This window comes from Diplodia corticola (assembly GCF_001883845.1).
Source record: "Diplodia corticola strain CBS 112549 chromosome Unknown scaffold15, whole genome shotgun sequence".
Taxonomy (NCBI): domain Eukaryota; kingdom Fungi; phylum Ascomycota; class Dothideomycetes; order Botryosphaeriales; family Botryosphaeriaceae; genus Diplodia; species Diplodia corticola.
In genome coordinates, this window is record NW_017971494.1 from 372,636 (window position 1) to 397,844 (window position 25,209).

A 25,209-nucleotide genomic window follows, 5' to 3' on the forward strand; every position below is an offset into this window, starting at 1 on the left:
ATCTTTCCATTCCATCCACGGCCGCACCTGATCCTACAATTAGGACGCAGTAGTAAAATCCGCCTCAAGGATCCATGGCCTCGGGGACCCAATGGATGCTGAACTTCTAGTGACATATCTGACCTCGAGGCCACACAGGCCTTCAGGACGGATCAACGGCTTGCATGCACTCGACACATTTGGACATTCACGGGAAAAGAAAGGTTTCGTGCAATCGGGGCTCTGGTTTCATCCACGGTGAACACGGTAACATGTGGTGCTTTGTCTCATGCATATATTACATATAATGCTACTGGTGACATCATCATGTCCAGCGCTTGGGAATAGCGTACAAAGAAGTCTGAAAGTAAAGACTTTGGAGTACAGAAAAAAATTAGAAGAAAAAAAAAAGACAGTGTGAGGTATAATCGACAGTGCTCAAACCTTTCCAGCACTTCAAATGAATGGGTAACCGAGGACCCGTCGTCCGTCTTTCTCCAAACAACGCCATTGCTCGTGAAAAAAGGTAAACAAGCACACAGGAGGCAAGCCATATGCTCTCCCCCAGCCGTCCACCACCGGTTTCCATAAAAGGAAACAAAAAGAAAAAACTCCACCCGCACACACCAGGCGGTGGTGCCGCTATACATGATCGCCGGGATCTCTCCTCTCCCGCACGACTGCGTTCAACTCCTCCAGGCTGTCGCTGTCATCCTTGTCGCTGCTTCTCCTCTGGCTGCTGCCGCCTCCTCGCCACCAACTCCTCCTCTTGCCCCCCGATCCATCCGCACCTCCCGCAACGCCAAGCGACCTCTCCTCCACCACCCTCGTCACCTCAGTCTCCCGCACGATACCGCCCTTGTATCCGTCGGCCGAGCCCGGCGGACTCGGGCTATGATCGTCGCCGCTTGTCTTTGTGATCTTTGTGACGAGCTCAAACTCGTCACCGTTCTCGGTGCGTAGCAGGCTCCAGGGCCCACCGCGCGAGTTGCTGCGGCCACGCGACTTGTTGTCGCTGGGCCAGACAGTCTGATCCTGAGGGTTCCTGCTGGCGCCCGGCGTCTTGAGGTGGCCTGAGGGGTTCGGCGTGCCGTTGGGACCGGTGGCGCCGTAGGAGCCGAACTTGGACGTGACCAGGCGAAAGAGCGGGCGGAGGGTGGCAAGCGAGCCGGCGGTGATGGCGAGGCCTTGTTCAGTGTCGGACCAGATGGCGATGTCGACGGTTGCGTCTATAGAAAGGGGGAACTGCGGTCAGCTGGAAGGTTCGAAGTGGAAAAAAAAAAACCAAGGCGCATGTGCTTACAGAGGAAGTCTGGGTCCTTGAAGTCCTTGACGTAGGCCATGCGGACGATAACGGCGGAAGAAGCACTGGGAGGAAACATTAGCCATCTTTGTCATGCTGCGCAATAGTATTGCTTGAGAGAGGAGAATTCGAAAGTGAGTGTTGACTTACATGCAGGCCATGCTCAAGATAGGAATCAAGGCAATCTTGACGCTCTTCCTCATGTTGAGATTCCAAATCAAGAAGATGGGCAGAATACCGAAGGTGAAGTCGCAAATAGCCGAAATACTGCCATAGAGGTAGGTCAAGGCCATGATGACTTCGACAGGGACGCAGGTGCCCTCGGCGCCGACGGTTTGGGACCAGAAGTAGGATACCGGGTTGCATTGGAAGATTGTGACGAAGAAGAAGACGGCGCCGGTCAGGACGGTGAGAGACATGACACACCAGATGATCCAGACGTGGACGCGGTGGACAGTCAGGCGGAGCAGGAAGTAGCCGATGCTTATCTTGGTGGTAATCATGGTAAGGCAGTATGCGATGTAGCAGAGCCACCAGTACTGCATCACCGAGTCAGTAACGCTCGTAAGGACTAGCGGACGATGGAGCCGTTACCCGCATAGCTTTCTCCGAGTCATGAGGATCCAGCTCGGCCATGTGGCGACCCGTTCCGTAGTGGATGCCGCCAATGACACATGTCGCAAACATTATGTGGGTGAGCTGGTGAGCAATATCGTCAGTGACAGTGTGGTGGCGGTTCCCAGGTGTTCAGACATACAGTTCCAGCCAGCATGAACCAGTCGTCGATGCCCCACGCCTTGACCATGCCCAGTCGCACGAAGCATCGGAGTGCTGTGGAGACGACGGCCATGCAGACCATGATGACGGTCACGCAAAAAAGCTCCGGGCCGCGGTTTTCGCCCGCCATAGCTGCGGTGTCGTTTCGAGGTAGCGACCGAAGGGAGAGAAGGACAGACGAAACGGAGACGGAGACGGAGACGGAGACGCAGACGGAGGCGGAGGCGGTCGTGTCACTACCCAGCAGTGTGGTTCATGGGAGTCGGGCGGGTCACTCAGATCAAGAGGCGGTCGTGAGTGCAAGGCAAAAGGATCAGGAAGCAGTTTGCCAGGGACTCTGGGCGATAAAGTACAGATTCGAGGCTCCGAGTGGCTTGACAGATCCGCAGGAGTGCGCTGCCGGACGGGAGACGCGTGGGCGGGGCGGGGAGCAGCGCAGATTGTGAAGTCTGAGCGTGTTCTGCCTCATGGCTCCGGCTGGCTGAAGAGCGCTGCTCCACGTCGAGCAAGTGCCGAACGCGGTAACAGCAGGACGCAGAGGCCCGACGAATTTTCTGGGCTAGCCAGGACCGGAGCCATGACCGACGCATCCAGGGCCCCGGGCGAGCAACCCTACATTGATCTCCTTCCGAATTGGTGGCGACGGGGCGGGCGTGTGCGGGAGTTAGCTTGGAAGCCGGGCTGCTTGGACCTTGCCAGCCCAGGGGCCGCGTACTCGCGAAGGGCAGAAGGGGGGCGTTGTGGAGAGACAAGTTGGCCGGCAAGGGAAGATCGCCAGGTTGACAACAGTTGGGAGGCCCAAGGGAGGATGGCCGATCAGCCGCGGTGCAGGGAAGCTCGGCCGGCGTGGTGATTAGTCGCGTGCTAACCACGGCGAGAGAGTGAGACTGTGCCAGTGCCCTTTGAGGCTGCACCACTCGGCCGATGGCTCAGGCACTGCCGACCCTCTGTATTATTTCCGACCGTCGGCGAGCCCAATGCGACGGCTAGCACCGCGAGCTCTCACCTGCTCTCACCTGCTGGATCCGTGGCAACGCGCAGCACATGGAACGTAGTGCGTGGACCCTGTCGCGCACAGCCGGCGGCCTGACAAGACGGCCAGGAACATGACCTGTTGCGCAATAAGCTTAACCCGCTCGTCGGTGCTGCAGCGCGCAATCGCGAGTCGTTGCCAATGGGGCGAGCGAGCAGCCGCGCTCACGCATCCAACTGCCGGGTGGGCGCGAGCGAGCCGGGGCCTCTGGCGTGGGCGGCGTCGAGGCGCAGACAGACGACGATCACTGCCTGGCAAGCGGCACCAGAGGATCTCGCTAGCTTCGAGGGTCGAGAAACGTTCGCGTGTGTGGTGAAATGACAGCCGGGCGGCGGGGCAGGGGCGCGGGAGCGGATTCGTCGGCGGAGGCTAGACACGTCGGTGGCACGGCGGCCGGGTGAAACGGCTTGCGATTTGGAGATGCAGGTACGTAGCACAGTGGGGGGACTACGGACGAGCATGCATGTTTTGGGCGGGGCCGTGCGCCGCTCGCTTGCAGCTGGCGGGCCTGCTGGTACCTGCTGCTGCTGCTGCTGCCGCCGCCGCCCCTGCGCTCACGTGGCGCGCGCGCACGCCTTCTAATTTGAGGGCGAGGCGGCGGAGCTCTGACCGACAACGAGGCTGCTCCCGCCGTCCCCAGCGTGCCAGCATGGTCCCTCGTCCCTCAAGCTTCCGCTCCCGTCTGCTACGCCGTCGTCGCCCGACACCACTACTCGTGGCAGCTTGCGTGCATCTTTTTCGGTGGGGCCTGATTGCCTTGCTGCTTCACCATCATCCTTCTCCGCTTCCGCGCATCTAGGTATTATTGACCACCGCCGCCAGGCTCAAGATCGGCACTTTTCATTGTGCCTGTCGTGTTGCTCGTGGGTCCGCAGCCCGTCTACCTTGGCACCCAGCCCCGATCGTCAGCGCGCATTATTGCTGTGGTTGCGAGAAGCTTTTCACATCTTCGCGTCTTCGAGTCATGGCTGGACGCTGCCGTCGCGCACAGGGGCACCGCAATCGGGGAAGCGATGCCGCAGCTCTGTCCATAAGTCATGCTATCAGCTCTGATCATGATCTTACCTTGCTTCGCTCCTCGAATACCCCACATTTGCCGCTTCGCCCACTTCCGCTCCCATGCCCGCCTGCTCTACACAGCACCATGTGTAGCGCTAACAATGGCTGCTGCAGTAGCGGCGAGGTTGTGCTACAGAAGGGCTTAGCTCTTCCCGCGCCCTTGGGATGGAGCGGCGTCTGGCCCAAAGTGGCAAACGAACACTGCCCGCCCTCCCGCTTTGGGTGAAGTCAGGAGAGCCAGAAGCCTAAAACATCCAAGAGCCAACTTCCTTGGAAACTGGAATTCTGCTCGGAACATACGGCAAGAGGCAATCCCGCTAAATTTAGGCCTTACCCGTGAAGATGCGCTTGCGGGGGAGCGTCAGAAACGACTCATTCTATCACTACACCCCTGGGTCTTGGCCTTTTCTCTCTTTGCATCCTGTGATGGCTGCTATATGGCTATGCCTCCACAGCGAGGCCGCTCCAGACGCACGGCATTGCGCAGCACCCATAAGCCTACTGTGAAACCGCCGTCTGGTCTGAAGTGAAGGTGCTCAGCCGAACAGGGTTAAGATTGACTTGACCTTGAGTCAACAAACCGCGCAAATGCTTAAGTGTTCCTCCCGAGGCAAACGCAGACCGGAATCTTCTTCACCTCCAGATCCTGGTCGCTGTCAGCGTCAGCTGTCCTCTGTCCCTTTCCCAAACTTCATGAACATACACGTGTTTTTCCACAGCCACTCATGGAGAGGTCCCACTTGAAGAATGAGGACAGTTAGCGTCTCAGTTGCCGTTGAACAGCACTATTTCCAAATGTTGATCGTTGCCACCGCCACTCCGTGCAGTCCACCTCCACCAGCTTTCAACTCACCTCATGACTTGTTCTCTCCAAACACCGACCCGCTCCTCCACGAGAACCGCATTCCAGACACACAGGAGAAACCAGTCAAACGATCCAGAGCTTCGTACATCCGGTGCGAAACGCCGACAGAAGAAGCTCCGACAGCCTCCAAAACCTCACCTCTCCCTCCTCCTTTCAAACCGCTAGATCCACCCCCACGGCACGGTGCGCGCACGCGTCCACCCCACGCCCAAATGTTGACCAACATCACATGCGTCACAACCACCCATCCACGCCCGTCATGGTCGCCACGCGGCAAGCGCACCTGCTCCACCCACCTTCCCGTTCCCCGAGACCCTCGGCGCACGGGGTAGCATCGCTGGGAGGGGTCCTTGACGGCGAGCGTAAAAGGAAGCGTTGAGGTGGACTTTCTCACCGATTCACAGAACGCTTCCGGCGCTGTCGGGAGCAGTCGTCAGTCTAGTTGGACACAAACCGACTGTTCTACCGACTGGTCGACTCTCAAGATGTATTGTTTGTGGGATGTGCTTTGTCGGCGACGCCGCATGCTCCGGACTTCCTCTTGGGTTGGGAAGGCGTCGTGCTGGTTCGAAGCTGAGTAGGTCTACAAGTCTTTAAAGTGGTGAGTTGCAACTGTTTTCATGAATGATGCGAGGCATCATGGTGGAATGATGGAGACTGTTCAGGTTGAAGGAAGATGGAGGATAAGGCGATGGCAGCTCTTGGTTGAGATGGGCCCGACAGAGAAAGTGAATATCGCCTTATCGTCTGTTGGAACCGAGTCGAAGACTTGAGTTCAACTTATGTTTAAGCTGAACCACCTGTAGATATGTGTGATACCAACTTGGTTTCGTAGGATGTGTTGTTTATATACGAGGACAAGCATGCCGTGTGACACACGTAGGAGGAGCAGGACTGTAGTCTGACGTATCATGTGGAAACGACCGGCTGTGTCGTATATTCTGAATGGAGCACATGCTCAAGAGCGAATTGGAAGAAGGCAAGTAAAGTAAGGGGAATAGTGCCATTATAGTAACTCTACCATGGGCGCGGCATCTGACGGCCAATGGCATTTTGTAACTTGAACACGGCAACGGCAATAAATACATTCCCATAGGTGCATAATTCAAAGTGCTCCCGAGTCAGGATGGAGTATTGTTGTCGCCGTCAAAATAAAGTTTTGAAGAGAGGCGTTGTGAAGGAATCCATAGCGATCCTACTCGGAATCCGCAGCGATCCTAGGCGGAATCCGTGCACAATAAGGCAAGCCACGCCGTCTATAGCCCCAGGAGATGTGGGGGCCCCTTTGAACCTGCTTCCTCTAGCTACGTGCCGGCAAGTTTCATTTAAGCTTAGCCGTCTTCCCGTAGCAGATCCCGGGGCTACTGGGATGCAAAACCGGCATCGTGACTTTTGGTCGGACTGAATCGGTGTCATCGGCCAGATGGAAGCAGGGGAAGTAAGCAGACGGACGACCTGAAGCTAATAAGAGTGCGAGAATGAATGGCAAGATAAACACACTGATTTGGTTATTTCAGACTGGAACCATTGGCGGCTAACCCGGTCGAGTTATTCACCTCTTTGCTCGTGGGGAAGCAGTCGTCAATGACGTAAGTCTAAGGTCTGACTCAGCCTTAGGCGGAGATGGAAATGGTGGACGAGGCGGACAGCAAACCCCAAAAGGGCAAATGCGAAGGGGACATTATTGGCGGCAGTTTGTAATAAGGGTAGATCTCAACGGTTGAAATAGTGACCATTTAGTGATCTGCAAATAGCGGGGCTGGTCCGAGACCGTTTTCTGGAACGAGGGGTCAATTGCCAATGGCCGGTTGGACGTATGGCACAAGCTTATTCGCGGAGCATGTTTAGAAACCACGCAGGCCCAGGGGCAGAGGTCTAGACTCAAAGTACGGGGTGGGGATGAATGCGGCTGGAGAAGGAAAAGAAGGACGACGCGCTAACCGAGAGTGCGATGGACATGACGTCAGTGAGCCCCTCGTAGCAGCCGCAACGGCGACGGCAGGCGACGGCAGCGACGGCTTGCTGTCAGCTCTTGCTGTCATTGTTTGCGCAGTGGAGCCAATCACACTCGGCAGCTGGGGAAGAACCATCTGCCATCGAATTGGCTGAATGCGATTTCTTCGTTGCATCCCATCGGTGTCCCATTCGCGCGGTTCATGACGTCGCTGTTCTCTTTATGTCATTCTGATGTTGGCTGCATACGCACAACGTGCTTCTTGACAGCCAACGCCGCTGCCTTTAAAGTCTTTCGGCTTGAATCCGCCACTTTGTTTTGTCCAGTAGCAGCATCACCCACAGCTTTTTCTGCAAACACCCGACACAATGGCCATGTCCCAGGCAGCATGGAAGGCCGAGCAGGCAATCGGCCACGACAACAATGCGACGACCGCTCAGGATGTCACCAATCCCGCTGACAACAAGGACTGGGCCGATCCGAGCGACACGATGAAGGCGCTGGCCTGGATGGGGAAGAACAAGGTCGAGGTCATCGAAGTACCAAAGCCCAAGATTCTGGAGCCCCGCGACGTCATCCTCAAGGTTACCGGTAGCACCGTCTGCGGTAGCGACCTGCATCTGCTCCATGGTACGGTTGTCGAGCTCAAGAAGGGCGACATCTTGGGCCACGAGTTTTGCGGTGTCGTCGACGAAATGGGTGCCGGAGTCACGGGGTTGGCCAAGGGTCAAAGGGTGGTTGCATCGTTCCAGATCGCCTGTGGTGACGTGAGTCTCTCTCCCAAGCCTCATCACCTTTGTTAGATTCTGAGACTGACCGTCCCTCTCCAAGTGCTATTTCTGCAAGAACAAGCTGTCTTCGCAATGCGAGAAGACGAACTCCAACACCATCGAGAATGCCATGTACGGCGGCCGCACCGCTGGCATGTTTGGCTACAGCCACTTCACCGGCGGCTTCGCTGGCGGCCAATCCGAGTACGTCCGCGTGCCGTACGGTGATGTCAACCTTCTCAAGCTTCCCGACGACGTCCCGGACGAGAAAGGCCTCTATCTGTCAGATGTTCTGGCCACCTCCTGGAACTGCGTCGTTGACACGGCTGTCTACGAAGGTGATGTTGTCGCCATTTGGGGCGCCGGTCCCATCGGGCAGATGTGCGTCGAGTTTTCATTCCTCCAGGGAGCAAGACGCGTCATTGTCGTCGACGCCAACTGGCGGCTCGACTTCCTCAAGGAGAAATATCCCAAGGTGGAGATCCTGGACTACTCGAAGCTGGCCAAGGGTGAGAGCGTGACCAGTAAATTGAAGGAAATGGTCGATGGTCGTGGCCCCGACGTCGCACTGGAGTGCGTCGCGGGCGAGTACGCAAAGGGATGGGCGCACTACTTCGAAATGATGCTGGGTATGGAGACCGACACGAGTGAGATCGTGAACGAAATGATCACCAGCGTCAGGAACTTCGGCCGCTGCGGTATCACTGGCGTTTACGTTGGTTTCGTAAGTTCCTGCAAATTCAAATCTTCAGCGGTTGATACTGACGACAGCCAATAGACGAACCACTTCAACATTGGAGCGCTCATGGAGCGCGGAATCCGGCTGATAGGCAACGGGCAAGCGCCTGTCCACCTCTACTGGGAGAAGCTGCTGCAGATGATCCAAGAGGACAAGATCCACCCGTTGGCCATGGTGTCGCACCGGGTCGACATTGCGGACCTGGACAAGGTGTACAAGAAATTCGAGGCGAAAGAGGATGGTATGCAAAAGGTGTTTGCGCAGACCAGGTTCTCAGCACCACCGTGCGCTGGAAGCCCTGAGTTGACGAGGTTCTGAAGTGAAGCCGAGGCCGAACCCTCTAATGATGAACGAACTTGCGTGTATAGCTTTGAGTAGTTAATACCCACTGACAATCAAACCGAGCGCTGGAGGCCATGGCATTTGTGAGGTGAAGTCCAAAGGGGGGAGCAGCAGATCTTAAATGGGTCGTGACATTGCACCATGATGGCCGGTGGAGCCTGCTAACTAAGGCCATCGCATCATCCCCGCGTTACACGGCATCCTCTGGAGGTCATTGGCTAATTCGCAAAGAAATTGCCGCGATACGGCTGGAGGATTGCATCGACCGGCGCAAGGGTGCCCCGCTGCTGTGGAACGCCGCGTATGGACGCCATTTGCTTTTGTTATGCACTGTCTGGTATATAGCTTTTCCCCCAAGGTAAAACAAGTATCGCCCGCCCGCCCCGGGCACATTCGCCTGCGACAGCAGTGCGATCCCAAATCCCTCAACGCCGCGCTTCCCAAGACTAAACCAACCGGCATTCCATGTGCCGTGAGAATTACAACAGAAAGACAATTAATACAAAGAATCGAAAACACACGCGCGGCAGCTGCCGCTACTTTGTTAGATAGTTCCTGTACAGACAGCTGCAGAGCGTACTGGCGCCCATTGCATCCAATCCGTCGGTGATCTGCTTCGTGATCCGCCCATTCTCCGTCTTGTAGCAATTAGGCACATTTTCTCCACCTCCGACAGACTGCTCTGCGCGAACCGCGAAAGGCCATGGGTTGTCGGATGTGTCATCGGTCGGGTAGTCCTTTTCCATTTTCGTGTACAGGTAACCGGTGAATATGGTCGAGTTGAAGTAGCAGACGGTGCTGGAGTCGTCGTCTGTGATGGACGTCGAAGGAACCACCTCCTTGTCCATGGTGAATTGGAAATGATAACGTTCGCTGTCTTGTCCCTCGCTGTAGAGCACAAGGTCTACATCCTCAAAGTCAATCGCCAACTTGTTGTCTGTTGACGAGATCTTGTAGTTTCCCTCGGAGCCGGTGATGATCCAGTCGAGCGTGGTCATGGCCTTTTGCTTGTTGCTATTGTAGATGACATATGGATAGCAAGTCCATGTGGCACTGTTCGACGCACAATCCGGCGTCACGGTGTCGAGGAAAGTAGTAAAAGAATAGGTTCCAATCGGGAAGTCGGCGCTGACGGTTGAAGACGAGGTCGATCCAGAGGATTGACTAGCGCTTGAGCTTTGAGTGCTGCTTGAGCTTTGCTTGTTGCTTGAAGAATCAGACTCAGCCGAAGCGCTGCTGCTCGACGCGCTACTTGACTAAACTTAGCATCTACCCGTCGACAGCCGTCTTTTCCGGCAAAGAACATGGCATACCTGTCATTGCTTTTGGTTTTCCGCAGGCCGAAGGCCAGGCCGAGGGACAGGGCGATGATGGCGGCAACCATGATGGCTGCGATGAGAAGTAATTTCCACAATCCTCTGCGTTTCGCGGCGCGCCGATTGTTCCCGTCTCGCGCGAAGACACCTCCATCGGCCCAAACGGTGCTGCTGGTTCTTCCTTTGCCCCTGAGCACGCTACTTGTGGACGACTCTTCGATGTCGTGGATGGTTTTGTTGCGGAGGGCCGAGCGAGGAGGAAGCGACGGAGCTTGGGCTGCCATGATGGCCGAAAGACGCCGACCCGACGGTATGGAGATCTTCTTCTCAGCGGGCGTGACGACCTCATGGATGTCGCCCTTCTGGCTACTCGTGAACATCTTCATGGCTGCTTCTCCTGGCAGCGTTCCACGCAGCGAGGGACTCTGGTATATGCAATGGACCGGGCAGGAGGGAAATGGACGCGGTTGGCATAGTCCGGAGATAAGGACTCCAATTGCATTCAGGCGTGACGGCGCATGGCGAAAGGGAATACGGGACAAGACCGGGGATGGGGGCAGCGAACGGGCAATCGGTATATGTATGCGTGTCAGACTGATTCACGACGCTCATCTCATGCGATTTTGAGTTGAACCACGAGACAGGAGTCAGCGATGGCGAGCCGGAGGCGCCACGATATTGAAATGAGCAGACCATAGCCAGCACGGGCTGGTGCGTGCCAATCAGACGGCGGGCGCGGGAGATCGCAGGCACGAGTTTGTATTAGTGCGGCGCCCACTCGCTTCAGAGAACGGAATGTGAACGAGTCGATCAGCCGAAAGCGCAAGAGGAGCCATGCGAGCTGCAGGAGATACGGGCGGGAGTCGGTTGCGGCGCGACCTGAAACACGCTGGGTGAAGGGCTGGGAGAGGTTCGCAGAGGTACGTCGCAGTGCAGCAGGGTTGAGCTGCACCTAAAAGCAAAGTAGGTAGGTGCCTGGTGTTTGGCGGGGCCGGCGCCGACCCACCGAGAGGCAGGCACGAACCTAGCGCACCGAGCAATTACGTCGCGCGCAAACACCCTCGCACCCACGCACCCACGTGGGCAAGCAGCTCTCGCTTCGAGCTCCGAACACTGCGGACCGCATCACGTCTTCCGTCTCTCTCTACCAATCACGCTCGTCAGGCAAGCCCATCATTACCGGCCCAGCTGCGCCCCATCGTCGGCCGCAGGCTCAACTTCGGACCTTCACGCGTCCCTGGCAGCCCGTCTCGCGGCCCATCTCCGTCAAACGCCCGCCAACGGCGCCCAAGCTACTGCGCGCAGCCGACGATCCAAATTCATCTAGATGGCTCCAAATCCGCTCGCCGGTGCCATCGTCGTGCCCATCGAGCCCTATTCTGATGGCGACCCCACGCATTGTCCGAATCGAGCAGAGTTCAGGCTGCAGGATCCGCCATCCATCTATTTGGAAAAGCTCGCAGAATCCTGGATGAAGGAGCGGGGCGAGTTCCACAAAGGTGAGCCGACACCACCATGTCCTTCCTGTGTCGCACAGACCGCGCGGCGTGGCGGCCATGCGTGATGTCTGGAGACTTTCCCCGCTCAGTCAGCCTGGTGTGGAATCGAGCGTGATGGCTGATCATATATAGGAGTCACATACACCTTGGATAGGTTACCGCACGGCTATACTGTTTGGGGCAAGTCCAGGAAGAATCAGCCACAGCATGTGGACAAGTGGGCTTATGGCCATCCCCAGGGGAAGACCTTTGACTCTCCCAACAGATTCTTCCCCCACTTTCTCCATCTCATGAACAACAAGGGGAACACCATCGGATGCCCGTGTGCGGTCTGCAGCACCGGGTCCAAAGCCAAAGCTTCAACACCCCCTGCCTCAAGCACGAAGCAGACCTCAGTTCAGGCCATGCAGAAAGCTCTTCAAAAATTCAAAGGCAAGCCTCGACAAGTCGATACATCCGAGCTACGTACCGATGATGAGGGAACCCCCGACGTCTATCGCAACCTCATTGACAAGCTGAAGCGTAATGGCCAAATCGATGAGCCCCTCAAAGAACCCCTGAGCTTGGATTGGAGAGCCGAACGCAACTGCCTCCCGAGAATGCTCGACGGGCTGTCAAAGCAAGGCCAATGGGTTCCTCGACCCGGAGAGCTCGTGTTGTTCGTGCGCAATCTGACACCAGATGCCACCGAGATCCGCCTTGACGACGCTACTGGAACGCACAAGGTCTGGAGCGTCAGTCAACAACGATTTGGCTCTCACCCACGGTGGGAGGCCGGTATTGTCACGCAGACCGCGGCTGAGACGCCACACGTAGAAGACCTGAGCAATGAGACTGACAAACAGTACCAACGTAACTACTCAGGGTTCAGGGTTGAACCGATATCTGACCCAAATAGCACAGCCAAGCACTGGTCGAAGCAACACAGATACCTTCCGTTGACTGCAATTCGCCCGTTTTGTTTTTGGTCCGAATTCCTTCAAGGGGTGCCTGAGAGAGAGTGGCACCCAACTATCAACCATACACTCACAGTCATGTCCTCATTCTCGCTAGTAGAGAAGCAGCAGTTCACGGGTACGTGGCCGACAGCGACAATTGACTGCCGGGGAATCTATGTTGGCTCCGAATTAGTCCTTTGTGGGGATATTGTGCGCTTGATGCCAAGAGAGCAAGGTGCTGACGTAACGGACATCTTGAAAATCACGTCTGTCAGGTTGCATCTGATGAACCTGGACACATCCAGTGACGATGACTATGACCAGGGCCATCCGTACAACTCTGCCGTCCACATTACTGGAAAAGCGTTCACATCGGAGCCAACACGTGCTGCAAGCCGGATCCCCCTCACAGAAACAGAGAGGAGCGGCACGCCGATCGAAGGTTACGAAGAAGAATGGTACTGGCTGCATGATCCGGAGAAGAGCCTACGAGTTCCCTTCCATCGCATCCTCGGCCGCTGCTTTGAAGCCGAGGCCATGCAGCTGTGGTTTCCTTCGAAGTCTTCCAGCTATATGGATGAGCAAGGTCCGATGCTGTCAAGGGGCGTTGAAGGCATGTTTCAGGCGCGACACTACTCGTTGCAGAAGTACTCGAAGATGGAGAAGGGCAAGACATGGTTTTGGGGCGACAGCCGTGTCGAAGCATTGGACCTTGCGACGGTGAATGGCCAGGACGTCGGCAAGAATGACAAGTCTCGCGACCCCAGAACATGGCGCAAACTGATCAAGGTCATGGAGAGCAGCGCCGGGCTCGAGGATAAGCTATCTTTGAAGACGGCAGCGCTGGCGGAGCGTCCGTTGCGGACGAGCAGCAGCGGGAGGGCGATGGCCGGCGCATGGCGGGCCATCAACGTGCCGGAAGAAGGCGATGGAGGAATGGAAGCGGCGCAAGAAAGCCGCAAGAGGCCTCACAGCATGATGGAGAGGAACGCAGGGGTGGCCATGGACACGGAAATGGACGAGGACGACGAGGCTGCAGCGGACCAGTTCGTGGACGAGCTCGCCGGAGACGTCGCACTGGCGCCCAGCGACGAGGAGGCGGCGGAGAGCGACGGCAGCGACGTCATCATGGCAGACGAGGCGCCGGGGCAATCGAAGAAGCAGAAGCGTTTAAGGTTTGGCATGGAATAATAGGCGGTGCGGCAGCGTGGCACTTGCAGGGGCGCAGTTCGGCTTAGGGTTTGAGTTTTCAGCCGGGTCGGCGTCGGCACGGGACGCGGCCGTTGTTTGCCACAGGGGCACAGCAGCCCGCCGGGAGTTGGGGCGCTGGGGGAAGCGACGTGTAGGGCAGACGTCAAGCGTGACAAGCGTGACAGGCGTTGGCAGTGAGTGGTTCGGGATGGGCACTGTGTATTGGTAGGCTAGCAGCGGCTAACGCGATGGGGGCATGCAACAGGCTGACGGGCTGCAGCACGCCCGCATATTCGCACTGAGCCCTGCATATCGGGCTGCGTCGGCCATGAGGGAGGTGCCAGGCGCAGACAGCGAATAATGAGCATACGAGGAGCGGGCCCCTGCACGGCGGACTGCGCCCGACGCGGCGAGTGAGCCTTGAGGTTGCTGGAGGTGGGCGGGTGCAGGCGGCGGTCAAACGTCATGGGGAAGCGGGGCCTCGTGACACATCAGGGCAGACTCGTGGCTGAGGCGTGCGGCGGTAAAGCGATCTGCTCGGCACCAGGCTGCGCCGCCACTAGCAGCGATTGTCGCTGCTGGCCGAGGGCCGGTCAGGAACGCAGAAAGCGCCGGTGCGCAGTCCCCACTCACCACTCATCTCCTACACGCTCCTAAACAACAGACTCCAGCAGCCCCCAGCGGCACCCTTCCCCTCCCCAGGTGCTGATGGAGGCTAAAAGGCCGCCCTGAACGCACTCCCTCACCTCCCGCACCACCATGGACGAGCCCGTCAGTCCGCGCACTAGCGCCGAGCCCGGCATTCCGCAGTGTTGTTGCGGCCGCACCGACTGCGCATTCCTGAGCCACAACGGCGAGCTGCTCGAGAGCCTGGAGCGCGACGTCCAAACCGCCGCCCAGCTTGGCCAGGTGAGTGCCTGCTGTGCGACTGCCTGTCCCACGCTGCAGCAAACATGCTGCTCCCCCCCCCCGTTCATCTCTCCTGCCGCCCTCATCCCTGGCATCCTCCACCATCTCCCCTCTGAGATTAGCCAAGATCCAAGCACGTCAACACCTGCCCTAGTTAAGGCGTGCATCCGTGCAGCGCCGCCCGTGCGCCGTCATTTGCCTTCCAGCCGCGCCGTTGTTTTATTATGCTTGCCTCGCTGACCTTTAGCCTGCAGGCCCTGCTCCAGCGTCATGAAGCATACATCGCCGACAGCGAAGCCGAGCGCCGTCGCATGGCCGCCAAAATAGAGTCTCTCGAGCACGAAAAGGCCGACCTCGAGGCCCGCAACGCGAAGACGGTCCAAGAGAATCGCGCCCTGCTGGACCAGCTCGAAGCCATCAACAATGCCGCCACCGAGACCGACGCGCACTGTCACGAGCTGACGGCCGCGCTGATGGAGACGCAGGAGGAACTGCAGCGCATGACCAACCTCGCATCCCGCACCGAGAGCCTGGAGAGACAGCTCGCCGAGCTTGAGCGCGAGCAGCAGGAACTGCAGAACAAGCTGAGCAACACTTCGTACGATGAGAAATCCGCAGTCCGCCGCTGGAGGAAGGCCGAGCAGACCATTGCTGCCCTGACGGAGCAGATGGAGCGCATTGAGAAGGAGGCCAAGGAGGAGCGCGAGCGCCATGTCGAGGTCGTCAGCCGCATGGAGAGACGTCGCGCTGTGGAGCGCGAGCTGGAGACAGCCGCGGGCAGGCTCAAGGGCGCTGCCGCCGCGAAAGCCAGTGGCCATGACAAGACGGGCACCAACGTCGTGTCGCACTTCGTCAAGGACATCCTCCAGGACAACGCAAACCTACAGCTCGGCATCGTCGAGCTTCGCGAGATGCTCATGAACTCGAACGACGAGGTCGAGAGGCTGAGAGAGCAACTTCTGCTCCACCAGCCCATGAGCGAGGCTTCGGAAGACCCCAGCGGACCAAGTCTCCAGAAAGAGTTGGGTCTAGAGTCGGAAGAGCCCCAGGAGCCGCCGGAGCCGCCGGAGCCACAAGAATCGCAGGAAACCCCCAAGGAGCCACGCCAGCTCCACGTCCACCATCATTATCACGCCGCCCCTACTGCTTCCAAGGATCCCAGAAAGGGCCACCTGCAGCGCAGGTCTTCAAAGAAGAGGCGAAACGTTGCTGCCCCGAGCCACTTCGCACCCCCTCCGGGAATGCACACCCCTCGCTCTTCAATCTCCATGCCTCGACCCACGACTCCCTGTTCTGCCGCTACTATTCTTTCGCAGACTGCTGTTACCATTCCTAGCACCGTCAAAGGGCACGCCCATCGCTGGTCCGTTGCAAGCCACCAGACGGGCGTCTCCATGGCCCCGTCGTCGGTGCCCAGCTCCCCTTACTCACGACGCACATCATCCATTTTTGATCGCATGTTCAGCGACGCCGGTCCTGATGATTCTTCACGACCCACGAGCCCCGAGAGCAACAATGACCCCGGATCGCCCAACTTCGCACCCATCTCTACCCGCGGAAAGGGCCCGGCCAGGACCCTCACCACACCGGCAGCATTCAAGCTCCACGCCAAAGCTGCGCCATCCATCGAGGTCAGCGCGACGGCATCGTCGCGCATCTCAGAGGAGGAGCTCGACAGTCTGGCACCAATCTGTCAAGATGTCATCACCGAGGAACACGAGACGGCGTCGGACGCCGACGTTTCGGGAATCGACATGTCAACGCCCGAAGCGCAGAGTTCCCAAACGAGCGACGAGGTGTACACGAATGGCCAGATCGGTCACGGTCTGCGCCGTGCCACATCGCACGAGTCTCTCCTCTCGGTGCGGGGCATGGACATGTCGGTGCATGCACGGCCGTCGTTCATTGCGCCCAACAGCCCCTCATCTCAGGCGATGGCTAGCCTTAGCAACATGGTCGCGCGGCCGAGCATTTCCTATCGCCACGACCAAGACGCTAGCGCGGCGCACCGCAGCCTGCTCGCGGGCTTCACTGCGGATCAGCGCAGCGGTGGGCAGAGTTCTCGGCCCAACAAGCAGAGCAATTCGGGCGGAGGCATTGGCCGCAAGGTGGGCGGATGGGTTTTTGGCAAGTGGGGCTTCGCGCCCACACCGACTCGCGGCGCTGAAGCCACGGGTGCAGACGCTGCTGCCAGCACATCAACCACGACTTCGCTGTCGCCCAACGCGCAGGCTCCGGCGACGCAGGACGGCCGTGCGAGCAGCTCCAGCACGACGTCGTCGGCGGATTCTTCGTCGACGGCGGCCACCCAAGTGCCGTCGGCTTCTGGAATGGCGCCCCGGCGGTCCAAGTCGCACCGGCACCGCACGCCCGGCATCAACCAGGCCGGCCCCATCCAAGGACTCGGCCCGTCGATGAAGGCGCCGTTCAAGGTGGTGGTCAAGCAAGACGAGGTCGACGTCGACGCGCTGAGGGAAAGCCTCGCTGAGGCCGGCGACAGCCCTGTTCGCACGACGGAGCCGCAGATCAGGATCGAGCCGCCGTCGGAAACTACGGCAGCCGGTGCGTGATGAGTGTGGGGCCTCGCGAGAAGTGTGTACGATTATTGTTTTTGACGCTTTGCTTTAGCTGACGCTCTTTCACTTCCCCTTTGTCAACCCCTGTCGGTTTTTGTACCTCTGTTGGAAAGTCGCGCTTGAAGTACTACTTTTGATTGGCGTTTATACTCAAGATCACGGTCATACGGTGTTTGGACGGTTGCATGTGTCATAGTTGTTTTAACTCGTCTGGAAAGCGCAAGTGGAGGAGATATACCCTATTCTTCCAACAAAGACGGCGGGACGCTCAAGTTATAGAAAGTCGTTTTACGATACCCCACGGGCGGTTCGCCTTGTCATCTGCGCGTTTTCTTACTCTGTTCCCAAGTCGTTTTCGTTAGAGATTTGTCTTTGAATTTTGTGGGGCGGGCTGCGCGCCATGGGTTGCACGGTCGCAGTTGAAGTGTTCGTCTATCGTTCATGCTTCGCTTGCCCTCTGCGCTTGGGTCCTTTGTCGCTGAGCTGAGCTGTCGTCGTACACGCACGCACTTGGCTTCGGGGGACCCCGAGGCAGACGACGTAGCCAACGGTCGGTAGCGGCAAGGATTCGATTGGCCACCAGTCGGCACGGTTGGATCGGGAATGCTTCTGGAAAATGGTGGTAGATCGTACGGTTGGAAAGGCGAGCGATGATTGGGCAATGATCATGGTCAACACACAAACCACCCTTTGATCTTTTTGTCCTTCCTCGTTCCCCGGCGCCCCGTGCGTGCGTGCAGATTGCCAGCGTATGCTAACAGCTCATTATCGCCATCTCATTTGCAGAAACGAAGCGGCCAAAACAAGGCAGACGAGGCTGACGACAAGGTTTGGTGCTCTGCGGTGAAGGCGTGTCTGCTGCAAGTCGGACGACGCGAGGAGCTGTGCGGATGGCGGTCGTTGCGCTGCGCCGGAGCGTCAGTCTTCGCCCGCCTCGTCTCTTGGAGGTTTCGCGTCTGTGTGACGATAAATAGATGGTCCGTACGTCGCCAGAGAGAGAGACGTGCTCGATACTCCTGTCGAACATTCATCGTTCTCCTTCATCGATCGTCCTGCCTCGCTTCTCCATCCTCACGCCCTTCGGCTCTCACAGCGTTTCGGAGTCAGTCGATCCCTCCGCCGCCGCTCCGGTCTTCCTTCCCACAACAAGCTCCTTTAGCCGCCCTGACCGGTCATCCGCCGCGTGCCGCGCCACCGAACACTCCACACCAAACGTTTCTGCTGTTTCGGCAACTGTTTCCACGACAACCGACCGGAGAGAGGAAAAAAAGAGGAGCACGCACGAGGGAGAAGAGAGCAAAAAAAAAATTGCAAGCAAAAAAACTCGTGCTACCGACTAGGGCTCCGCCGTGACGACCGCACCCCCGGGTCCCGCATTGAGGCAATCAACCCCACTCGGGAAAAAGGAACCACCATTCTTCGTTGTACACCACCACGACCATTACTCGGGAACGGCCGACAGCCGCGAGAAACCGCAGACCCTGCTAGCGAACTCCACTCCACGTGTTTGGTTTTTTTTTTTCCTCCTCCGCTTTTCGCTCCGAATCCCGAATCCGGGTTTAGCAAGACCTCCGCATTTATTGGTCATCGGAGAAGGAGAAGGAACGTTTCAATTCACGTGAGAAGAAGAAGCAGAGGAAGAAGAAGAAGAACAGTAGGAAGAACAGTAGAAGGAAGATAGGGCTTTTTGTTTTTTCTTAACTTCGACAGCAAGCAAGCAAGCAAGCAAGCAAGCAACATGTCTTACAGCACCTCCGCCCCGAAGCAGTCGTCCTCGTCGGCGTCGTCGGTGACGAGCAGCAGCAGCACGTCGTCAACGCTGTCGCGCTACTGGACCTCGCTGGTGGAGCTCTTCTCCTTCTTCCCGGCCAACGGCACCGTCGACGCCGCCGCCGCCAAGGTGCTGCGCTGCAAGTACAGCGGCGACGAGGACCTGCTGGACGTCGAGGGCTGGGAGGAGGCCGACGATCTGTGGAGGGGCGTCGTCGTCGGCGGCGGGGTCATGAGGTGAGTTTTTTTTTTTTTCCCTCTTTTCCCCTCTTTTGCGGTCTTCGTTGCTTTTTCCTCGGGAAATGGTTTGCTAACGTCGGGATGGGGTTTGCAGTTTTGTGTGAGCGCGTTTTTTTTTCTTCTTCCACCTCGTGGTGAACTTCGTGGTGTTGAAGCGATGTTGGCCGCGGAGCTATTTGCTTTCGCTTTTGCTTTTGCTTTTTCCGCCAAGGTTATGTATGCTCCGGCTGCAGTCCTCGTGCGCTCCTCGCTTCGACACGGGACTGCGTTCCCTTCCTTGCTTGATATTTTTTTTGCATTGCGAAAGAGATGGGTTTTGGGCGGAGGCATATGAATATCGATCATTGCATGGTGGCCATGGTTCGTTTACTTGCTGGTTTCCTGGGTTTTGGGTTCTATGCCAGCGGAGTTCTCGCTCGACTCGGTCCGGCGTTTTTGGGTTTTCATATTCGTTTGATCGGTCGTTCTACATGTATTACTGTCAACAATCTTTTGTATACAGAAGTGTTATATTGTATTTCTCCAACTAGACATCGTGCTGTGGCGCAGCGCTATTACAAAATGCTGGCGGGCCCAAGGACGCTGACTTGCTTCATCAATTACTCGTTCCCCTTCTTCATCGGATGTTTTTCGTAATGCAGCTCATGGCAGAGCAACATGGTACCGGGACTTACATAGGACGCAACCGCATCCCGGCGGAGTCTCGCAACAGCATCGCACAGGAGTCGTGGAAGTTCCAAGCGGGTTGACAATGCGCTCAGCAAAGTCCTCAGCTGCATACAAATCAGACCTTGTTATCATGGGCCAATTCAACAGCGTCTTCTCCCCCCTTCTTATTAGGCCCCTTCCACACACACACACACACACACACACACACACACACACACACCTCACGGGGGGATCACAGTGACCCGGACTCGACAACAGCACCCTCACGCTCGATACGTCATGCAGACAGACTGACACGAGCTAGCCCTACAGGCTGCAGCAAGGTCCCCTGCACAACACCAACAACACGTCTCCCGCCCAGCTCGATCGCCTCGCTTGCAGATCCGCCGTGCCCCTTACAAGCTGCGTCCTTACAGCTTCATATCGTTCTCCATAGCGCACCACACTGTTGCCAATGCGGGAACGTTTAGCGGGGGGGACCCTCTACCCTGGCACCGGTTGGGAACCGTTTTTCTGGAACTCGTCGCGCCCGCGGAAGCGTTGTGAGCCATGCCGGAGTCCTACTTGAAGTGAGGACAGGGGCTTCCCGAATGCGAATGTGCACGAGGGCTTGTCTATGTGTCAGTGTCTTGTGTCGATTGCTGGAGGTGAGGGCCAAGCACTGTTGATGCCCGTCTTCGTATGTACACAGGCAGACCCCTAGCATATTGGTGTATACTTAGAGATGGCACAACCCAGAAGGACCTGCGGGCGAATTCCTGGTGTTGTATCATGGTTTTCACCAGTAGTGGCCTTTGTTTCTTTTTTTGAGCTGCATAGCTCCCGTCTATCACGACTTCTCGAAAGCATTGCTGAAGATCACCTCTTCCTTTCATATCCAACCCTTCCGGCCATCATCACGACGCACCTGAGCCCGTATCACACCTTGCAAGAAGCGATCAAGTGATGGAATGTAATTTTCAGATTAAAATCTTCTTGAGGGGAAACTTTTGAAGGCAGGTACTCAAGGGGTATCCTCAACTGCTGTATCGCACTGTAATAGGAAAATTAATAAGAGAAACATGCAAGCGTAAGTCGAAATCTCAACAGTCAACCGGTTTCCCAGACCCAGTCTTGTATTCAAATTCGCTCTTCCATCCCGTATCCACAAGTCCCAGACCAACAATCTTTTTAAACATTTCCAGGACGTTTCATGCCGGGGTATATGCGCATCTTCTTTTTAACAATGAACCGAACCGAATCCAAACTCTTCCGGAAAAAATAATTAAACGTAGTTAACGGTTGATCGTCGATGGAACCGAAATAAAGAGAAAGTCAGGACAGTTTTTTCAGCTCATCACGCTGATAACAGTCTCGACGCCCCTCGTCTGCATGCCGGCGAAATCCGCGGCCTCGTATCCCGGCGGCGCGGCATTGCCAATCGCTTGCATCCTCTGGCTGCCCTCCAAGAACTCGGCGCTGGGCGGGGCGACGCTCCTGGGCGCGAAGACTTCGTTCATCGCGGCGTCCATCTCGCTCTGCAGCGACTGGCTGGCGGCGCGCGAAGCACTCTCGGAAGCGCCCTCGGTGCTCGACTCGGCGCTGATCTGGACGGGCACCTTCAGGGAGATGGAGGATGTTGTGGAGACGGAGAGGGAAAGGTCGAGGCGGTATACGCGAGAGATGAGGCAGGAGTGGAAGGTGGGGAGGAAGGTCTTGTTGGCGGGCAATTCGATCGGGATGAGGAGGTTGGCAGTGTAGTAGGGTCTACCGGCGACGTAGGAGGCTGATGGCTCGGGGATGTTTTTGCCGGTGGATACGGCGGAGCAGTCGCTGATGCCCGAGTCGCGGCGAGAGATGGCCGGGTCGGATGCGGCAGCGATCTCAGCGGCCGTGGGCGTGTGCTTGGTCCATTGGGCGCCGGCCATACAACGCGAAGAGAGCGGAAGAGTGTCGGTGAAGGTGCCTTGGGACATGTCGAGCATGACGTGCTCGTGGGATGGGAATTGACGGCGTGGCGTGGTGGCAAAGTAGGTTGTGACCCTGAGCTTGCTGCTAAGGCTACCCAGCCTTGGCGGGAGACTGTTTTCATCGGCGGGATCGAAACGCAAGGCAACTTTGGCCGAGGTGGTGATGGGACCATTGACCGGGATGCGTGCGCCAGGGATGCAAAGGCTGCGTGGCTGCTGCGTCTCCATGACCAATCTGCCCAGCTTTCCCTTGAAGATGCCCTTGCGGACGTTTTTTTCTTGCCTGAGACGGTACTCGGAATCGTTGGATCCCACGACAAGAGGGGGCTGCTCTTCAAAGGCCGGCTTCACGCGTACTTTCTTGATTTTGTCCACAAGCGTCACGACCTTGGCGTCGGTCTCGCGTTCACGGGTGACGGTCACCTTGATGGCATAAGAAATCCTTGCCATTTCCGGGGCGAGGTCATCCAGAAGCTTGCCGCAGTGGCCGGCAATGGATGTGTCGCCCAGGCTAGGAGGCAGCTGCAGGTGGGCGGCGCGGACCTGGTCGTTTCCGTAACGTTGGCAGGAGCGTGGGAGAAGATGTGCGGGAATGACGAAAGTGAAGGGGAACCTGTAAGTGCGGCCAGCCTCGGCGATTCTGGGCATGGGGAGCGTGGACTCGTCGATAGGCTGGCGAAGCTTGAGGAACTGATGGGTAGCGTCGGAGCGCGAGGACATGGTGGGAGCACTTGCAAACTTGTCGACGTATGTGGTGGATTGGCCTGTGATAAGGGCACAAGGTCAGCCGGGGTTCTCGGTTCTCGGCCAGGGCTGGGCAAGGCCCAAGAGGTACGTACCGACAAAGGCGATCTCGATGTCATCGAATCTGGTGTCGCGCGGGGCAGTGACGGACACCTCGCCCTCCAGCTTGTCCATGGTGGACACGGACGTGACGTAGCTGCCGTGCGAGCCGGTCTCGCCGTTCAGCGAGATGTCGATGACGGGCTTGCCCTGCATGGCGAAGTTCCGCATCTTGATGGAGATGGCGCTGTGTGCGATTGAGGGCGAGCGGGCCGACATGGCGGAAGACGAGCGGCGAGACATGGTGGATGGCGGAGCGAGGGCTCAGAGGGGGCTCAGAGAGGGCTTGATGATGAGGCAGCCGCGGATGCGGTGCGTGATGCACAGGGATCTGAGGCGATAGCAGGTGCAGGGTCCGGATAAGGAGGCTCGAATGGTGGGCGGATCTGGCCGGGGAGAAGTGAGGGGCCCCGGCCGTCTTATACGGAGACGAGTGCAGAGTTGAGGCGGGCAGCAGGAGCGGCGCAAGGGTGTTCGGGATGGGCATTTCGACATGTGCGGCGTCGATCTGAGTCACCGAGGGCAAGAATGGTGTCCCAAAGCAGGCGCGAGCTCGACTAGTGGGCCGTGCGCAGGGCGTGGGAGAGTGACAAGCCCGCTGCGGAGGGGCTACCGTGCAGCAACAAGCGCCACAAGTGCGCTCGCGGGTTGGGGGCAGGTGAGTGCTCGTCTGATGACTCGGCCACTTGTCAAACACACGCCTTGTCTGCAAGCCACCTTTGACCGCTGGCGCGGCATCCACCGTCTTGCTGACAGAGCCGGCCCTGACAAAGCTCAGCCCTACTGTGCAAATCCACGGTTGGCAGGGCCGTGGCAGGGCCGTGGCAGGGCCGTGGCAGGGCCGTGGCAGCTGTCGCCAGCATTGCATCACCAGAAACCCTCCTTACCTCACTGCTGGCGCGGGCGCCATTGGCTGTGCAACGCGCAGCAGGCGGGCTCGGCTCTACTAGACGATACTAGACCGGGTGGGCCGTTTGTGCGGTGCGGTAGTCGAAAGCAGCACGCTGGAGTCATCCAAGCCGGGTCGCGCAACGCGGCAGCCTGGGCAGCCTGTGCCATTGCTTAGCGCCGACCGCGGAGCGCCAAGCCAGCGCCGTTCGCAACTCCCCCGCTGCCACTTTCCGTTAGCCCGCCGCCGCTCAGGGAGTCGCCCATTGCTCCCCATTGCGCGTCCCTGTCCATCAAGCCAGCGACCCCGAACGCCGCGAACACCGCGAACACCGCGAACACCATGTGCGCTGTGCCAAAGGGGGTCAGGAGCGAGTCTCGTGAGCATCTTCGTTGACCGGTTCCATCTAGCTCAAACGCTTCGTCATTGATGCGTGCTTTCTGTCTCGCGTAGGGCGCGTATGATGCTTATCAAGCACCGGCCGCTAGCCGACTCCTATTGAACCTCCCGTCCTGCCAATCACATGGGCCTTCCCGTTGCTGCTTTGGAACCGGCCAATCACCCCTCACCCACTATCATAAGCACTTCTGCCCACCATGCTAAAATATTATTAATACTATTATTGCTGCCTTCGTCTTCTCCACCAACATTGACGCCATCCGCAAAGCGCCGAAGCAGAATAGCCCGAGGGCCGCGAATAGTGGGTGAAAACCTCCGCGAAAGCGTGGAGCACAGAAGAGGGTGGCTCATATCCATCCTTTGCTTGGAAATCATATGCAGCTCGCGGGCTGTTGCAGTCCTCTGCAGCTTTCCTTTACACAAACAGAGCCCACTGCTGCACTCCAATTGGAAACAAGCCATCAAAGATCGACTATGAACATGTGGTACGCTGCGCGGGGAGCTGACTGTGTTTGACAAGCCACCGAGCGCGGGCCGTAAAGTAGACTCACAGTAGAACGAAACAATGGCTTGGTTCGCTAGCAATGAATGTCGATCAGTTACCTCAGCTCGACGACATTCGCGAAAGCAAACGGACATGAAGTTGGGACAGCCGGCGGGCCTCTTTTGACCGAGAAGCACAAGAGTGCGGCGGTCATGGTGATGGAGTCTGCCCTGCCCTGTACCGCATCCTTCTCCACCGAAGAACAAACGCACGCGTTAACTGGTAGGTACTCCTTATTCTTTTGAACGGCTGTCCATAATTCCACTTGCGCCCTTCATGATGAATCTTTGCGTGCTTCGCGTATCATGTACACTTTGTGGTACTGACTGGGCTCTCAGAGGAGAGGGTTGATGCAAGATGTGCGAGGTGCGATTAGGCTCGTGGAGGATTGCTGACGAGGAATCTCCGAGAATGGGGCCGCTCGGAAGTAGAAGGTATCGTCCAGCAGGTGAAAACGGCCCAGGCTTGTTGTCATAGCGCAATCTCAACCGCCCTCGTTTCACAGCAGAGGTCGGTCGGCGGGAGATGCGGTCATGTTGGCAAATACCTTTGAGCTGATCAGGCCCTGCTGGCGCCGCCTGGTCCCGCCGGTGACTTCAAAAAGGATGGCCACGTTTGTAGGGTGAGAAGTGAAACGTGAATTGCACGTCTGGTCA

The 25,209-nt window shown here is 57.6% G+C and overlaps 7 protein-coding genes across 7 annotated transcripts; 4 read left to right on the forward strand and 3 right to left on the reverse strand.

Moving 5' to 3' along the window:
• Positions 1–621: 621 nt before the first annotated feature.
• On the reverse strand, positions 622–2,189 carry BKCO1_15000110 (uncharacterized protein; the record flags this gene model as incomplete). Its single annotated transcript, XM_020271207.1, has 5 exons — positions 622–1,208; positions 1,283–1,347; positions 1,433–1,821; positions 1,877–1,981; positions 2,040–2,189. 5 exons carry the CDS (start codon positions 2,187–2,189, stop codon positions 622–624), a joined length of 1,296 nt encoding a protein of 431 aa, XP_020132088.1.
• A 5,149-nt stretch (positions 2,190–7,338) lies between these two features.
• Positions 7,339–8,797, forward strand: BKCO1_15000111 (uncharacterized protein; the record flags this gene model as incomplete). Its single annotated transcript, XM_020271208.1, has 3 exons — positions 7,339–7,737; positions 7,802–8,464; positions 8,519–8,797. The coding sequence occupies 3 exons, from the start codon at positions 7,339–7,341 to the stop codon at positions 8,795–8,797; spliced, it is 1,341 nt and encodes a 446-aa protein (XP_020132089.1).
• A 560-nt stretch (positions 8,798–9,357) lies between these two features.
• On the reverse strand, positions 9,358–10,523 carry BKCO1_15000112 (tat pathway signal sequence; the record flags this gene model as incomplete). Its single annotated transcript, XM_020271209.1, has 2 exons — positions 9,358–10,069; positions 10,135–10,523. The coding sequence occupies 2 exons, from the start codon at positions 10,521–10,523 to the stop codon at positions 9,358–9,360; spliced, it is 1,101 nt and encodes a 366-aa protein (XP_020132090.1).
• Positions 10,524–11,464: 941 nt separating this feature from the next.
• Positions 11,465–13,765, forward strand: BKCO1_15000113 (transcription-silencing protein clr2; the record flags this gene model as incomplete). The annotated part of the gene is made up of 3 exons (XM_020271210.1): positions 11,465–11,636; positions 11,769–12,710; positions 12,768–13,765. The coding sequence occupies 3 exons, from the start codon at positions 11,465–11,467 to the stop codon at positions 13,763–13,765; spliced, it is 2,112 nt and encodes a 703-aa protein (XP_020132091.1).
• A 759-nt stretch (positions 13,766–14,524) lies between these two features.
• Positions 14,525–17,244, forward strand: BKCO1_15000114 (uncharacterized protein; the record flags this gene model as incomplete). Its single annotated transcript, XM_020271211.1, has 2 exons — positions 14,525–14,674; positions 14,929–17,244. The coding sequence occupies 2 exons, from the start codon at positions 14,525–14,527 to the stop codon at positions 17,242–17,244; spliced, it is 2,466 nt and encodes an 821-aa protein (XP_020132092.1).
• Positions 17,245–18,988: 1,744 nt separating this feature from the next.
• On the forward strand, positions 18,989–19,364 carry BKCO1_15000115 (uncharacterized protein; the record flags this gene model as incomplete). Its single annotated transcript, XM_020271212.1, has 2 exons — positions 18,989–19,257; positions 19,355–19,364. 2 exons carry the CDS (start codon positions 18,989–18,991, stop codon positions 19,362–19,364), a joined length of 279 nt encoding a protein of 92 aa, XP_020132093.1.
• Positions 19,365–21,257: 1,893 nt separating this feature from the next.
• Positions 21,258–22,964, reverse strand: BKCO1_15000116 (arrestin domain-containing protein; the record flags this gene model as incomplete). Its single annotated transcript, XM_020271213.1, has 2 exons — positions 21,258–22,642; positions 22,718–22,964. The coding sequence occupies 2 exons, from the start codon at positions 22,962–22,964 to the stop codon at positions 21,258–21,260; spliced, it is 1,632 nt and encodes a 543-aa protein (XP_020132094.1).
• Between the last annotated feature and the right edge of the window lie 2,245 nt (positions 22,965–25,209).